Here is a 16,420-nt window from a genome sequence, read left to right as displayed (position 1 = left end):
GATCCTGGAAATTCTACTCAATTATCACTAGCCCAAATAAGAATAATGATATTGAATTAATTTACAGGTATATATATTTTTTTCTCTTTGTAGAATAGCTGCATATCAGGAAACTTAACCGTCAAGGAAATTTCAGTTTTGAGCAAAGCTTGTTTGCCCATTGACCGCCTTTAAAAAAAGGAAAGAGGCTTCTCCTGAGCCCCAGAAATAGAAAGCGTTAGAGAATGGCCTTCGCGGCAGTTTTAAATCTAGAGTCTTCTGCTGCTTTTGTGCTTTAAGCACCAGTTCCTTTTTCTTTTTTTTTTTTTTAAAGATTTTATTTATTTATTCATGAGAGACAGAGAGAGAGAGAGGCAGAGGGAGAAGCAGGCTCCCAAGGAGCAGGAAGCCCGATGCGGGACTCGATCCCAGGACCCTGAGATCATGACCTGAGCCGAAGGCAGACACTTAACCATCTGAGCCACCCAGGCGCCCAAGCATCAGTTCCTTCTAATACCTCTCCACAGAGACATTGCCAAACCGTAGGCACTCCTGCACGCAGAGGAAAGCCTCGGATTGTGCACCTGCCTCTCCGGCCCTTGGCGGGAACCCCGTCTAAGGAAGGGCATCAGGCTGTGATGCCAGAGGAGGAGGGGCCACCACCCCGTATGTACTCCCGACACCAAACCCCTCCAGTTCAGTACTCAGCGTCCCAGGTGAAGGATCAATGGCATCTTGCGCTCTGTCCGTTCTAAGGCTTACGTTTTTTTCACAGGTTTTAGCATTTCCAAAATTAAGTGCTTCTTACCAATGGCAGTGTTTCAGTTATAACTGGCAGCGTTTTTTTCACCACATAAAAAGTGGTGCATCTTATAGTCAACAGCATCCTAGATTTGAGGAGCTATGATTAATTTTGTAACATTGTTCCTTTGAAAACTCTCTGAAATGAGTTCATTCCCAGCAAGGGGTTATCACTTGAGAGGTTTGCTGTGCATATGCAAATATGCAGAGGTATTCTGTCCTGAAAGCCAGATCCTGCGGTGGTGAGGTATGGGATAAACCATCAACTAAAACCATGCTCATTCACCCAAAACCCAAGGCACCACCACTAATTCATTCCGCAAACACTTACTGAGCAACTACTTCGGGCCAGCACGGGCCGGGCACTATTGCAGGCACAGGGGTCCTGCAGCAAGAGAGGAGATAGACCATGTCTCTGCTGGTAAGGGGCTTGTTTCCCATGGGGGGGGCGGGGTGCATGGAGAGGCACAGAACCAAGTAGGCACACGTGCAAAGAAAAAAATTAGGTAATTTCAGAAAGTGACAAGTGGTATGGTGCTAATAAAACAGTAATGGTAGACGGAGCACCTGGTTGGCTCAGTTCAGTTAAGCGACTGACTCTTGGTTTTGGCTCAGGTCTTGATCTCAGGGTCCTGGGATTGAGCCCCATGTCAAGCTCCATGCTCAGCGTCGAGTCTACTCGAGATTTTCTCTCCCTCTGCCCCAACCCCAGCTCACATGCTTGCTCTTGCTCGCTCTCTGTCTCTGTCTCTCTCTCTCTCCCTCTAAAATAAATAAATAAGTCTTAAAAATAATTTTCAAACAGCAATGATAGAGTGACCAGAGGGACAACTACTCTAGATTGGGTGGTCAGGGAAGACCCTTTGAGGAGAGGGTATCAGTGCTGAACCTGAATGATAGGAAGGAATCAAGAAACAGAGCTACAGTGGCAGAAAATTCTAGAAATCTTGAGAGCACAGCAAGTGGAAAAGACCAAAGTAGGTGAGTACAAATAAAAAGCCTGCAACTAAAGCCAGGTGAAAAAATTGAAGGAGAACAGTAGGAAATTATTGAAAAGGAGGGCAGGGATCAGAATGCGTGACCTCCACCACTTGGACACTCATCATGGCAGGTGTCCCTTCTGTGTCCCTGCAGAAAACTTTCCTGGTTTGACTGTCTACCCACTGCCAACTCATCAGATGACACTTGAAGAAGAAAGCCAGGACTTACACCAGGAAGGAGAAAGCTGCGACCTTCCCCACTGCCTTTCCTCATCGACTGATATGAGAGACACTGGTCTGTTGGCGGCGTCGCCTGCTTCTGGCTGGGAACAGACTAGCAGCGCGGACCGCGGGGAAACGCACCTGCAAAGTGCTGCAAATACCACATGCCAACAGGCTCGTGCTGCAGTATGCCTCCGGGCCTGGAAGGGGCACTGGAGGAAGGCGGGGAGCGTGTGCCTCCGCGCTCCTGGCTGGCTGTCCTCTGTCCAATCCGGTCCTCTCTCCTACCACCCAGACCCTGTCCACAGTAGCCTCCTATGTAGCCCCTATGCCTCCAGCTCCCTCCACGGCCCAACACGTACTTAAAGCACAACTGGGAGACTGTCATCATCCCCTACTCAAAAAAAAAAAAAAAAAAAAAAGGAATGGCTTCAGGGAAATCCGAAAGTCTGGGGACGCCAGGAGGGGTCTGGTGTTCTCTGGGTCGCACGGTATGGGGTCAGTGGTTGCCATGCTGTGCGCCCCTAAGATTGGGGGAGGGGCTAAGGGAGAAGCTAAGCGGGGTCTCTAACCCTGGTTGCCACCGCTGTCGACCATGTACATGCAGTGGTTCTGCAAAGGATTTTGTTTAGGCAAAGGATATGAAATCTTGGGCAAGTAAGTCAAACCCATTGGGCCCCGAAGTTTTCTCTACAGAACAGTTTCTCAACCTTGCGCTGTTGCCTTTTGGGGCTGGAAAGGATTATTTCCTGGGGAGAGGGGGGCTGTCCTGTGCACTGGAGGAGGTTCAGCAACATTCTGGCCTCGGCCCACTAGCTGCCAGGAACAGCCCCACCTCTGCAGATGTGGCCACCAAAACCATCTTCAGACCTCGCTAAATGTCTCCTCTGGGACAAAATCGCTCCCACTGAGAACCACTGCTATACAATAGTTAAATATTTACCTGTCTTGCAAGGACTACCATGAAGATTAAATAGGATAATATATGAAAAGGTGCTTTGTAAACTGCTAATATCAGACGTCTGTAGGAAACACCTGACTCACACCTCGGCATAAACAAATAATTGTACAGTCGATCCTGAATGTGATGGCTCTCCTGTGCCCCTGCAGAGTGGGGAGATGCTTATCTTTTTGTCTATCTCTTTCAATCTCTGCGATACTTTATCTTTGTCAGTCCACAGCCAGTCATTCATTACGCCGGGATGATACAAGTTCCAAAATCTAAAACATTTAGAGCTCAGCAATCCTGGATGTTAACCCCCTGGTTCCCTAGACTGGAAACGAAATGAGGGTATGTGGGTCAACTGAACAGGCCAGTTCATTCAACGATGCTGCATTCAACGATGTACTTATTCCTTTTACAGAAAAAGAGGCTGAAAACAGCTATGTATTATTCAACACTCAGGGAGATGTAAAAATGATGAATTTACATTGCAACAAGCTTTATAGGACCAGTTCCTGAAACTCCCAGGATTTTCCAAATGGTGGTGATAGGAAAGTGAGAGGTGATCTTTATAGAGATTTACTAACATCTAGCGTTATACTCCCACTACATGTACAGAACCTTGTTTAAATCTTACCAGTTCTCCTTGGAGGGTATCGTGTTCCCTGCCTTACAAGTGAGGTGGTTTCAGCATGGTCACTAAGCAAGGCACCTCGAGAGGCCCTGACTGGAATCCACAGTCTCCCGAGAGCCAGCTTTGAGACCACGATGCAAACACTATTCTCCACCATGTCTTACTCTCTCGGACAGTAAGAGGTTTGAGCTTTTAGCAAACACACACCCTTCATACATGACCCTGAGCCACCCCAAGGAGGCCTTCACACTGTTGGCAAAGGAACACCATGGCCCAAACCTACAGGCAGATAATCAAGCCAGAGAGAAGGCTCTGGATAAGGACCTAGTCTTACACAACTACCGGAGTACAGGACCACCTGCTTAAAAGACAGTATCCTGCGTGGGTGTAAGAACCAGGACTGGTTCCACTCTCATTACAACTCTCATTACAACAATATTTTATGTGCCAACACTTTGGCGTCCAGCAGGAAAAACCCAACACCACCGTCCACAGCTCTGTTAGATGCAGTGTGGGGTGCCTCCAAAGATGCCTGGCCATCTTGGGAGGGTGGTTCACCATCCTGCCCATACTACCAACCATGATAATCTCCACTGGCTGCTGAAACTCCCCATTTAATCAGACTTGGTTCAGTTGTTTAATTAAGTCTCTTAATGCCAAAAGACTTAAAAGTTCCTCGACTAGGGCTCACTAATGAACACAACATTTTGGATCGTTCCCTGTGTCCCACTAGCCCTTCCTTATGACCACCGCATAGTAAAAACGAGCACACTCTTCAAACTGCCTGAAGAACGTGTCCACACATCTTTAAAACGCAATCTCAGACAACAGACTGAGCTCTGAGAGTGTCCTGTGAATATTTATTTCAGAAGTTTTCAAACTTGATTCCTTTAAGCCCCAAAGAACTTCCATGGACATTTCTCAGAGGCAATCAAGAGCTACTGGAGGGAGTTACACAATAAGTTAGTCATGGGGATTAAAGTAGAGCATAGGGAATATAATCAATAATATTGTAATAACGTTGGATGGTGACAGATGGTGACTACCTTTACGTTGGTGAGCACTGCATGATGTACAGAATTGTGGAATCACTATGTTGTGCATCTGAAACTAATAGAACAGTGTATGGCAACTATACTTCAATAATAAACACAAATAAATAAATAAAGTCAGCCAGCCAGCCAGGGAAAGAGGGGGTAGCGAGGGAGAGACCAGGCCATCATTAATTGGGATCTCCCACTTCTGCTTCCATTTTATGTGTTTAAGATGTGTCATTTCCTCATTTTATTATTTTTTTTTTAAAGGAATCTTCTACTGAGGCATCCTCAAACCACTCATCTTGTGGAGCCCTCCCATTTTTGCAAAGCCAAGCTAAAGTCAAGTACAACAATGAAGAAGTAATTTAAGAGCACACAGGGCATCGGAAAGCAGAGTCCAGGTTTCCCCAGCTCCATGTGGAGGGCGCAGATCACCTCTGAAATATGAAGGCTTTCTGCTTTAGAGACAGTCATAACCGGGTTCAAATCCTAGCTCTCTGCTGACCTTGTTGGGGACCTTGGGAAAATTCGTAAACCTTTCTCACTATACCTTCCTTGTATGTAAAATGGGCATGTAAGGTATCTGGCAAGTGTTGGGGCTCTGTAATCAATAGTCATGATCGCTGTTCCTTGAAGGTACTCTAACAAACCGTAATTCTCTTCCCACACCCCACCCTGCTTTCTAGGTCCTGCAGGGGCAGCAGTAAACATTCAAGAAACATATTATTAAGTGGATAAGGGATGCTTGTAGGCCGTGAGAAGGCAGACAGGCATTTCCCTTAAGTGGTGCCTTTGGCCTTGGCAGCAAAAGCAGGGAAGAGACAGGTTATCAGAAGGGCGTGAGGGAGATGGGGAAAGGTAACTGCAAGATTTGTTGCTGCTCACCAGAGGCAGCCCTCAAAAAAGCTGCTGGGGATGCTCCCCACCCTCCATAAGTCCTGCTCAATCATGCTCACATCACTGGGGATGCAACAAATTCCAGAGGCTTTTCCAACCCAGAGCTCCACTCACCCTGCCTCCTCCCAACTCCCCTAAATAACGGCTGAGCAAATGCCTCTGAGACCATCTTCAGCTAATTTCCTTCAAGACATGCAAGCTGCTAACGCTGGGAAGTACAGATAGTGTGGAATAGCAAATATGGCCAAAATTAGATTAAAATAACCTCCTGATAAACAAATTACTCACTGAAAATAAATAGTCCACCGCTGCTGCGGCCAAGATAACTAAAAGAACAGCACCACCACGTGGCAAGAAGAGGAATTACACACGCCGCCATCTGGCCAGTCCCTGTCTGCCCACCCAGCTTGGGAGGAGTCTGACCCAGGGGTCAAGGAAGGGGAGCAAGGGGGAGAGGTGGTATCCTTTCAGCTTAAACCTTAAAAATATTTTATGTACTTGTGCAAAAGACAGAAATATTTGTCAGGGAGTTCTGAACTTTGAGCCAAGGGGGGTAAAAAGAAAAAAAAAAACCAATGCGCCAAGTTGAACGCAGAATGACATAATGGGAGTCTGTGATTCTTCCTGTCCGGGTTCCCTTCCTCTTCCTCACCCCATCGTTCATCAGATTCGTGCTGATGCTCAGCCTCGCAGCAGAGACTCTGGTCCCTTGCACGGCCATGCTGCTGTGTTGGGCACCTCTTAGCAGGTCCCATTCCGATGCTTATATGGGATGGACCATGCACTGCTCTTTTCTCAACTAAATGGCAGATGCTCCTGCCCCCCCCCAAAAAAATCCTTCAGATACTTAGAAAGTATTTATGTAGCTTCCTTTCAGCTTTTGGTCTTGTCCTCTTCGGGCTAAATGAGCCTATGCTCATTATTCTCTTCTTGGAATGCACAAGGCTCAGGCCCCAGCATCGAGACTGGCATGGCGGGCCAGCCCACAAGCAGTGTGCATTACACACACTTCCCAAACCTCAGGTCTTATGCCTATAAAATGGGGATTATAACCCCTGCTTGACAGGCTAAATGTATATATAGTGGTTGACACACTAAGAACTCAATAAACTGTAGATCTCTGTGTTGTCATTTCAATCCAGCAGTGTGATGGATGTAGCTTGTTATTCTGCATTCATACAAAGTCGATTGCAGCAGTCCATCCCAGGGTGACAAATGCAAAGATCTGTCAATACCATTTGAAGCAGATTTTTGGTTTGTCACAGAAATATACTACATGCTTCTCCAAAAGATATGGCAGAAGAAGAGACACTGAGTGTATAATCACACCACAATTTGATTCTTTCCGGGAACAGGAATTGGGCTGGCCTCTTCACTAAGGTATATTGAAAATAAATGAATGAGACTTAAATCTCAAGGAACTAGAATCCTTCCTCCATTAATGTGTTACCAGTTCTGGGCACAGCCCAATGCGAAGTATGGGGGATACAGTAGGGACCCCAGCCCTCATGGAGCTATACCCAGTAGTAAAAATGCATACACACATACACATACACAAAGATACAGGAATCATTGATTACAGTATGGTTAGTTCTTAGAGGTGTAAATATAAGATTCTATAAAAAGGCTAATGCTGGGCAGAGGTGGGGCTGGGTAGTATTCAGAAAAACCCCAGACAGAGGTATTTGTGCTAGACCTGAAAAAGGAGTAAGTGTCATCTGGATAAGACACTTTCAAAGTCTCAGAGATCTGGGTGGGGGGAGGGTCACCCCCTCTCTCTGGTCTTCAGTTTCCCCATGTGGAAATGAGGAGATGGGGGTAGATAATGCCAATAGTTTTCTGGGATATAGACTACAACACTGTGTCATAACCACCAAACTTGCTAGAAGATTTTATCTTAATTATTCCAACCACTAAAAAGAATGGATAATTATGTGACATGATAGAGGTACAAAGTATTGCTATAATGACAATTATAATACATAAAGGTACCAAGCCAATGTGCATTATTACATTTAAACAATGTTATATGTCAAGTATATTTCCATTTTTTCTAAAAGATCAATAGTCTTCCGGATTCTCAGGGGCCCTATATTTTTGTGAATGTGTCTGTGAGGCCATCTTGGGGGGAAATCAGTGGAAATGGACAGACAGGGCTCTGAGCTCTCTACAAAAAAAAAAAAAAGTTTGAATACCACTGCACTAAAACAACCCCCAAGGTCTTTTCCAGCTCTGATTGTCTGACCCCATGGCCCTCACCTGGTAAAAGAAGAGGAAATCACACTATGTGGGCACAACACATGAGGACAGGCCCCACAGGAACCCAGATAGTACATGTGAGTCCTACCAAGGCTGTGGTGATCCCCGGCTCCTTGTGTATCACCGTAAGATCACAGGAATCATAATGTCAACCATTCTAAAACATAGACTGTCATTCTGAGAACTCTTCTGAGCTCCTACAAGTCCTACAAAAGCCTTAGGCGGGTGCATCTCAAAAAATGGCTCATTCTTTGACATTTTGCAGCAAAGCAACTGTCTGGTCATAATACCCTCCCGTCACTGCCCTGCTGATGGCCAGGCCTCACCGAGAGCATGAGGATGTCTCTACAGGATCAGGGCCCTGGGCACTAGAAGGCCCTCCCTTCCCACACACCCAGCGCAACAGGCTGACGGCCCGTCCCAGGAGCCAGCCAGCCAGCCAGAGCATTAACTAGGAAGACTAGTGATGAAGTCTCATCTTCCTGCCAAACCTCCCATTAGCTCCCTCGCATCTCTCCTTCCCTCCACCTCATCTCCCTTCCTTTATTAACTTACTTCCCTATTTCCAGCACCCTCCCCACACCCTCATAGTCTGCAAACTTCCAGACTCCTCTAAATGCTAATTCTTAAGTTGGAGAGTAGTCTGAAGTAAAACCATCCTCTTCTTCTTGAGATTTGGGGCCTGAACCAGGAGGGGTTGCAGGGGATTCCTTATAGTGGGAATGTGACCTTTAAATCTGGGCAGCAAGGTTAATACCATGGCGTTATCTGAAGATTCATCGCTGGAGCAAGTACAAATCAGGCAGGCAGGATGCCACACACTCATTCAAGTGCCGCTTCCAAGGGCTGTGCAATTTTTCAACCCTGCATTTATACCTAATGCTCATGGAAGGGGTGTTATGGAGCGAAACGGGAGAGGGAGGGGGGGGCAGGGGGGAGAGGAGGGAGCGGACAGTGAGAAAAGGAGAAGAGGATGAGGGAAAAAGAAACACAGAGGTACAGGCGGAGGGAAAGGCAGATGGGAGGAAATCCACGAGATGGAGAGAGACAAAGGACAATATGTTGCTTGGGTTTATTAGAGGAAAAAAAAAAATTGCCTGCACTAGAAGCACTATATCTTAATCAAAGCCTTTATTAAGTTTTGGTAACGAAAAGCTAAGAGTTTTTGCGTCGGCTAATGCATCAAAGGGCAACACTTTCCGTACAGGGAAATTGAAGTAGGGTTTGTGCACCTGTGAGTAGAGCAGAGAAATGGATGCCATGAAAGGTATGGGATTTGGATTAGACCTTTCTAGCCCCTGTACCTACAAAAAGGTCCCTTGAATGGGCAATGACTTCATTTTTGGCATCCTAAATTGCGGAGACAATTGGAATAGCAGTCTGGGACGTCCAAGCTTATTTTGCCTGCTATCGCTCAGGAAGGGAAAGAGACAAGAGGTGTCTTCTGGTTCGTTTCCCTCTTCTCGCCATCCACCTATCCTACACTGGCTTCTCGTGTAGTAGCTACGGGAGGGAAGAGAGAACCGAGGCAGCATAACAAGTGTCCTATGCAACCCATGGGCTCCTTCTCTCTCTTTTTGTTGCTAAGGTGGGCAAGCAGATCCTCAGTCCTCCTTTCCCTGATACTGGTGGGCACTGCCTCCAGCTCGTCTCTATACCCATTAGGCACAGAGAGGACCTTACTGGCTTCAGATGGCCAAGCCCACCCAAGTTTATTGCCACAGAAGCACTGGCTGCCCCCAAGGTAGTAAGCTAGGTCCTTCCAGCTTTATTTTGACTGAGGAATGCCTTTCCTTTGTGAAGCAGTTACAGAGATACGTTACAGTGCCAACTTTTATACGACAAGCAAGCATCAAGACCAGACTGATCACTAGCCAAAAAGATTACGTGTTTAGGAACTAAAGATTCACATAAACATTCCCAGATATCCACTGCCAGATGGTAAGGGTTTCAATTTTAGGCAGAAACTGACTTCTTGAATTTAGGTCCAGCTGAAAACAAACCCACCCGGGATCCAAATTGACAGACACTCCATGTCAGGTCTTAACTATGTGTGAAGACAATACAAAGCAACTGGAGAATTCCGTGACACACACCTGCCCCACAGCAACCCCAGCCTAAGTGGAGTGGTACCATCCCTACCCAGACCCTCCAGGCCACGCGATACTTTGGTTACGCTGGCAGAACAAAGATGGCGACTACGTGGTGTTCTGTTACTGCTCCTCCCCAGATCCACGACAGACTTTGCTATTTTAAATACCTTTCCTGCTGAGCTCAAATATGATCTCAGAATCCTTCCACCCACATGTGGGAGTTGGCACTTGTAATGGAAACTATCTGCCCTCCTTGTTCTAAGATCCTCTAGATCTGTAGAACCTGCTACTTCCCAAGTCATTTCTGCATGTCCAGAAGTGACGTTCCGCCATCCATATTTTTACCTCTTTTAAACCCACAGGAATGGCACCAATGCTGGGGAATTTCAGATCAGTTGTGCAAAAAGAGCATTTCTATGAGATACCAATAAAATATTTGGGGAGAGGTCATCTGAAACCTTGAAAGGTCTTCAACCTTTGGGTTGGTCCAATCTACATCAGTGATTTTCAATAGGAGGCAATTTTGACCTCCCAGGGCACATTTGGTAGTGTCTATAGACAATTTTGATCTTTTTAACTGGGAGTGCTACTGGCCTCTGGTAAGTCAAGGCGAGGGATGCTGCTCAACATTCTGAAATGCACAGAACAGGCCTGAACAACTAAGAATTATCCCGTCCACCATGCAAGAGTGTCAAGGTTCAGAAACCCTGATGTATATTAAGGTGGAGTATTCAGTGATCGAAAGCATAGTAGAGAATCTTTCATCCAACTCTGTCATGTTACAAAGAACCTAAGCTCCAGACAAAAGTCTGTGCAGACAGCTAAGCGGAATTAGCAAATAACCCCATACACCCTTCTAGTGGGACAATAAAACATGTTTTATATGCAGAGGATAGCAGGCTATCAGTTCCCCAACAGGCTATTAATATAAAGAGACATTAGAACCACAAATGTTAAGATCATTGGTTCTATGTGTGGGTTTTTGGGTTCAGGTAGTAGAGGGCAGTACTACCATTTTCATACATATAAGTATCACTCATTCATTTTATTCATTCATATATATTCATTCAGAAATCATTCATTCGTTTTAATGTTTAGTCCACAAATTTATTTCAAGCTTTTCATTGTGCTGATGCAAATAATTCAGCGATCCACAAAGATGACCCTTGCCTGCAAAAGTACTTTTTTTTAAGATTCATTTATTGCTTTTAGAGAGACAGAGAGTGTGAGCAAGGGGAGGGGCAGAGGGAGAGGGAAAGAAATCCTCAAGCAGGCTCCCCATTGAGTGCAGAGCCTAACCCAAGGCTCGATCCCAGGACCCCGAGATCATGTCCTGAGCCAAAATCTAGAGTCGGCCGCTCAACCGACTAAGCCACCCAGGCACCCCAGGGCAAGTTTTTCTAGAGAAAAGGTCTGATCTGAGCTCTGAAGGCAAAGTAGAAGTGAGAAACTTTTTTAAAGTTGATCTGCTAGCACAGCATGCTCACTTTGCTAAGGACAGCCAGCGTTTTGAAAACCTGGCTACATGCTCTAAGCCTGAATTAGTCGGTATATTGTCACTGCTTTTTGGTTTCCCCTGGGTCCATGCCTAGTGCCCCGTATGGAAATAGTTAATAACGGGCATGTGCCTGCTTTCAGATTTCTACACATGGTAGGTACACTGTGCCTCGGGACACTCGACTCTACGCCTACAGGCTGAGAAGGTGTGTGTGTGTGCGCCTCGGGACACTCGACTCTAAGCCTACAGGCTGAGAAGGGTGTGTGTGTGTGTGTGTGTGTGTGTGTATAGAAAAGGACGTCAGCCTTTCTCAGGGCTCTCTTCCTGTGAGACACGGGTGTGTGTGTGTGTGTGTGTGTGTGTGTGTGTGTGTGTGTGTGTGTAGAAAAGGACGTCAGCCTTTCTCAGGGCTCTCTTCCTACACAGACACGGAGGCCTCTCCCACCTAGACTGGGCCAGTTCCCCTGGCCCCTCTCAGCTCCCTTACTTCCCACAATCCCAGACCTCTTCCAGCATCAAACACCTGGTATCATCACAAGTTGCTGCAGAGCAGGTAGGTAAATAACAAGAACCATGATGCCAGCCTGCTGCAAAATACCTCCATTCCACCTGCAGGACAGAGAGCCATGAACACACACGCCTGTGTACTGTATAGTGTTCCAACTGACCAAATGAATTCAAGCTTTAATTTCTTTTTTTTTTTCTTCAGCCTACAAAAGGAAGTGCTAAGTGATATGGCTTTCTCTGTACCGAGAGTTGACAGAGATCTATGGTTGGGGGGAAAAAGGTGTTTTTATTTTTATTTATTTATTTATAAGTTTTATTAAAGTTCACCTATTACCCACAGGCCTCGGGCTCCCTATAGAGAAACAAATATCACAATTGAAGGAATGGGTTTCCAAGGCGCCAAATTAAAATAGATGAAGAGGTAAGGAGGGGAAAAAAATAAAAATAAAAATATTACACTAAGACTTCTTCACTCCCAAGTGCATAGTGCCTTCTAATATATTGCACACATGAAACTGACTCCCAATGTAATTAGACCAGGGCTACTAGGCAAAAAAAAAAAATCTTCAAATTATTCAGACCCCCAGAGCTATTCTTTTGCAATCACTCAAGTAACTGAGAAGAGAGCCAACTTTTTAATATAAATTTGTTATTAGAATCTACACTGTCCAAGCGACTCCCAACACCCCACCTGCCCGAGAACACAGAGTCATGAACTGGGATCAGAAGCAAAGGCAAGAGTCCTACTTCCCACCCACGCAGTGCCATCACCTTTTCTTCTACAGGACAATCCTAATGGAAACAGGACTTCATTCCAACAATGCTTAAGGGCCCACTGGCCCTGTTAGAAGAAACTGGAGAGTCCCTCGGGGCTGCAGAAGACCACACACTCCCTTTAGAATAAATTGCCTTGACGGCACTATGCACAGGCATGCCCACATGGACAGATACTAACTCTCTCGTTGCAGCCTTGTGCACGGAACAGCCATAATATTCTCCATCTCACCCCGAAGACCCAGGAATGGCTCTATTGCCTTCCAGGCTGAAAATGAGCCATGGAGATACAGAGAGCATCTTTCACTGAACTCAGAGGGGAAAGAAATAACCACTTTTCAAAAGAGGTGCTTACTGGATTTCAGCAATGCTGCCAGAACTTCGGTGGCTGCCCTGGGGAAAGAGAAAGAAAAGTGAAAAAGTCAATGTTCAATGGTCTTTTTGTCAGCCCACGGATCCCAAAGCCAGCAGGCTCCAATATCACTGCCACCCAACAGCCCCATTATTAACCAGGGAGCAGGCGTTCTGTTGATTGCACCACTGACCATTAAAGGGGCATAAATGCAGAAAATTGCTCCAAGCAAAGTGTCTGTCTTGAAAATGGGTCTCAGGAGTCCCCACTGCTGCTGAAAATACCTTCCCCTCCCCGTCCTGCCTCCCACCTTCCACCACCTTCCTTACACTACGCTCCTTGTATTTCTCTTGCTCATCCCTGCCAGGGCTCTTGTCAGTCTCTTGGTTTATACTCGGGAACCCTGGCAACTCTGGAGGACGGGCTGGGAAGGGGTGGGCGTGAAGGCTGAGTGAAGGCAGCATTGCAGTGAAAACTTCTTAAAACACTCATGGCCCTGGGGACACACGGGAAAACATTCACGCGCTGGAAAGCAATGCTGGTTCCTTAGAGGGGAAAACGGTTATGTCATCATTTTTCTGCCAAATTCATTGTTTTCTTCCATGGAAGAATTTCTGCCAAATTCATTTGTTTTCTTCCATGGAAGAATTTCACAACCTTTGCGGCAGTGGGAGGCAGATAAGAATAAAAATGTCTTTGGCCCATGTCTTAGTGACCCTTTAGTCTGTGCCCTGAGCCTGCGAAGGTCACACAAAGACCCACTTTCTGGACAGAAGGAAACTTCAAGGTTAAAGACACAATGGCGTGATTCTGGGAGGGAGAGTTTGTTGCCTGTTTGCTTTTTTTTTTTTTTTTAAAGAAAAGGAGTATTCTGCACAGTCCTAGTAACTTATCCTTAAGGCCTGTTGAAGAGTGATCTGCTTCCCCATACTCCCTCCCAACCCTGAGGATTGGGGGAACAGGTCAACGAGGCTGGGTCACCCTTCCAAGATTTCAGACATTAGACAGAGTGGGACCCCCACCCAGGAACCCCACTTCCCACCTCTGCTTCCTGCACACCTGTTATTCTCCTGAGTCGCCCACACTAGCCCTGCCCTGGCCGCTGCCTGCTTGATCAAAGACACTCCTCCTTGCAATATATTATCTAATACTGAGCAATAGAGCCGGCAGTAAAAATAAAGATAATGAGTTAAACTGAACTAAAATAAAATAAAAATCTAGCACTTAGACATCATGGCTTCCCACAACCGACAGAGGAATCCTACGGTATCAGTGGTCTGGGACTCACCAGCCCCAGGGCAAATCCATGGCAGGGGGGACCCCCAGCTCCGAGAGACCAGCACAACCACAGGGCAGTCAGCAAAAAGGTGAGGCTAGTTGTCACCGATGGGTCATGTCATTTATCCTTCCCAATCATGTTTTCTTCTAATCACCTTTTGGCTTCTTCAGCCCCTCTCTTTTGTAACCCCACATAATCTGGTAACCGTGGATTTAAGAAGAAACATATTGAAGGGCGCCTGGTGACTCATTCAGTTAAGCATCTGCCTTTGGCTCAGGTCATGATCTCAGGGTCCTGGGATCGAGTCCCTCATCGGGCTCCCTGCTCAGCAGGGAGTCTGCTTCTCCCTCTCCCACTGCCCCTCCCCCTGCTTGTGTTCTCTCTCTCTCTCAAATAAATAAATCTTTAAAAAACAACAACAAAAAAAGAAACACGTGGAAAGTGTTACTGGGAACCCCAAGGCAGTGTGCCAAATCTAGGAGTCACAGCGCGTAGGGCCTGGGTTGGGCTGGTGCAAAAGGAAAATCAGTCCTGGGGGTGTAGGGGGTAGCAGAGTAGCCACATCAAGGGGGTCAGAAGAGAAGGAAGCATGAAAAGAAAGAATGAGGATCTTCCGAGCAAAGTACCCAGCTTCGTCCTAGACCACAGGCCAGGTCTGTAAGGTGACCCTGCATTTCTGATCTGCACAGCACTTCTGTTTTGGGGGGTTCACTGCAGAGGTAATGATCCATTAGATCATAGTTTTATGAGGGACACATGAGAGGTGGGGAGGGGCAGGCAGCAGGCAGACCAGTCAGGAGGACGTGAGGTGACAAGGGCAACAGATAAAAGGGTGGCATGGAGGGAGAATGGAGAAAGATGGGTCGAAGGACAGCTTGCAGCCTGGCTACTCAAAGCATGGGGCTCCCACCAGCAGCTCCACAGTTTCCCAGGAGCCAAGCAGAAGCATAGACTCTTAAGCCCCATCCCTGGCCTGCTGAATCAGAACTTTTAGTCCAGCAGATAATTCATATGCACATGGATGTTGGAGAATAATCGGTTTAGAGGACAGCATCAGTATGGCTTGGTTACTCTCTGCTGTTGAGAAGATTCAAGGTGACTCCCAGATCCAAACCCTCTAGAAGATACCTAATGGCATATAACAGCATAACAAATAACTATGAATCCAAACAGTCACATTATATGGCAGGAAACACATGGCAAATGTCCTATTAGTCAAAGAGGTGAGGCTGATTCCTGAGTAACGAGAAAAGACTTCTTTCTTTTCAGCTCCTAATTGGGGATCAATACATCGTGCAGTGTGGGGTGCATTAGCACATAAGGTTTGAGACCCAGTGTTCTAAAGAGGTCGGATTCAAGTCCTTAGGTAATAAGTCACTTTTTTTTTTTTTTAATCAAAGGGGTATGGTAGCAAGGATGGAAAAGCGAGGTGAAGGTTGTAAGCAAAGTTCACAAGATTTGATGACAGACTAGCTGTGAAGAGCAAAATAAACAGTCAGTGATGGCCTGAAATGTTTAGTCAGGGTAAATGGGAGAAGAAGAAAGCCATTAATCACCCAAGGAAGGAAACTGAGGTGTTTAGAGAAGATAATCATTTTGATCTGGGACATGCTGATCTCAAGATGATGGGCACAGAGCTACATGGAACTTTTCAGAATCATGCTAGAAGCACAGATACAGAATTCTAGAGAGATCTGGAGCTGGGGATATATCCTCAGGAGTCACTACAGTAACAATGATCATAATGAAGCCACGGAAACAGGTAATATCTATGAAGAAACGCATCAGGAACAGAGTACAGGATTGGCCCCCAAAGCATCTATCCTAAAGGTCTCAGAGAATGTGCGGTCAAGGAGGTAGGAGGAGAGGGGGTGAGGGGGTTCTGCTTTGAAACAAAAAGTTCTCTATATTTTCTAGGCACAGTGTTTTTCGGACTGCAAGTTGTGACCCAGCAGTTGATTGTAAAATCAATGTAATAGGTTTTGCCTAACTTTGTTAATGAAATTGTATCAACTGGAATAAAATAGATCAGAGTTGTTTCATGTAGGGAAGGTCAGCCGTGATCTGAGAAACTTTTATTTCAGTGCACATACACACCTGTGTGCATACTGGGAATGTGATGTAAATGTTTTCCTTTTTTAAAAAAAGCTTATAAAAATGTTGTT

The 16,420-nt window shown here is 46.0% G+C and overlaps 1 protein-coding gene across 1 annotated transcript in view; it reads right to left on the bottom strand.

The window, feature by feature from the left end:
• AGBL1 (AGBL carboxypeptidase 1) overlaps window positions 1–16,420 on the bottom strand; it is a 738,230-nt gene that overhangs the window by 642,909 nt on the left and 78,901 nt on the right. Inside the window, exon 5 of the mRNA XM_021680442.2 lies at window positions 12,980–13,017. Within this exon, the coding sequence (XP_021536117.2) occupies window positions 12,980–13,017 (38 nt within the window). The remainder of the gene's footprint in view (window positions 1–12,979; window positions 13,018–16,420) is intronic.

The sequence above is a fragment of the Neomonachus schauinslandi genome, chromosome 9 (assembly GCF_002201575.2).
Source record: "Neomonachus schauinslandi chromosome 9, ASM220157v2, whole genome shotgun sequence".
Classification (NCBI taxonomy): Eukaryota; Metazoa; Chordata; class Mammalia; order Carnivora; family Phocidae; genus Neomonachus; species Neomonachus schauinslandi.
Note: the sequence above shows the minus strand (reverse complement) of the source record. Positions and strands in the feature narration are given on the sequence as shown.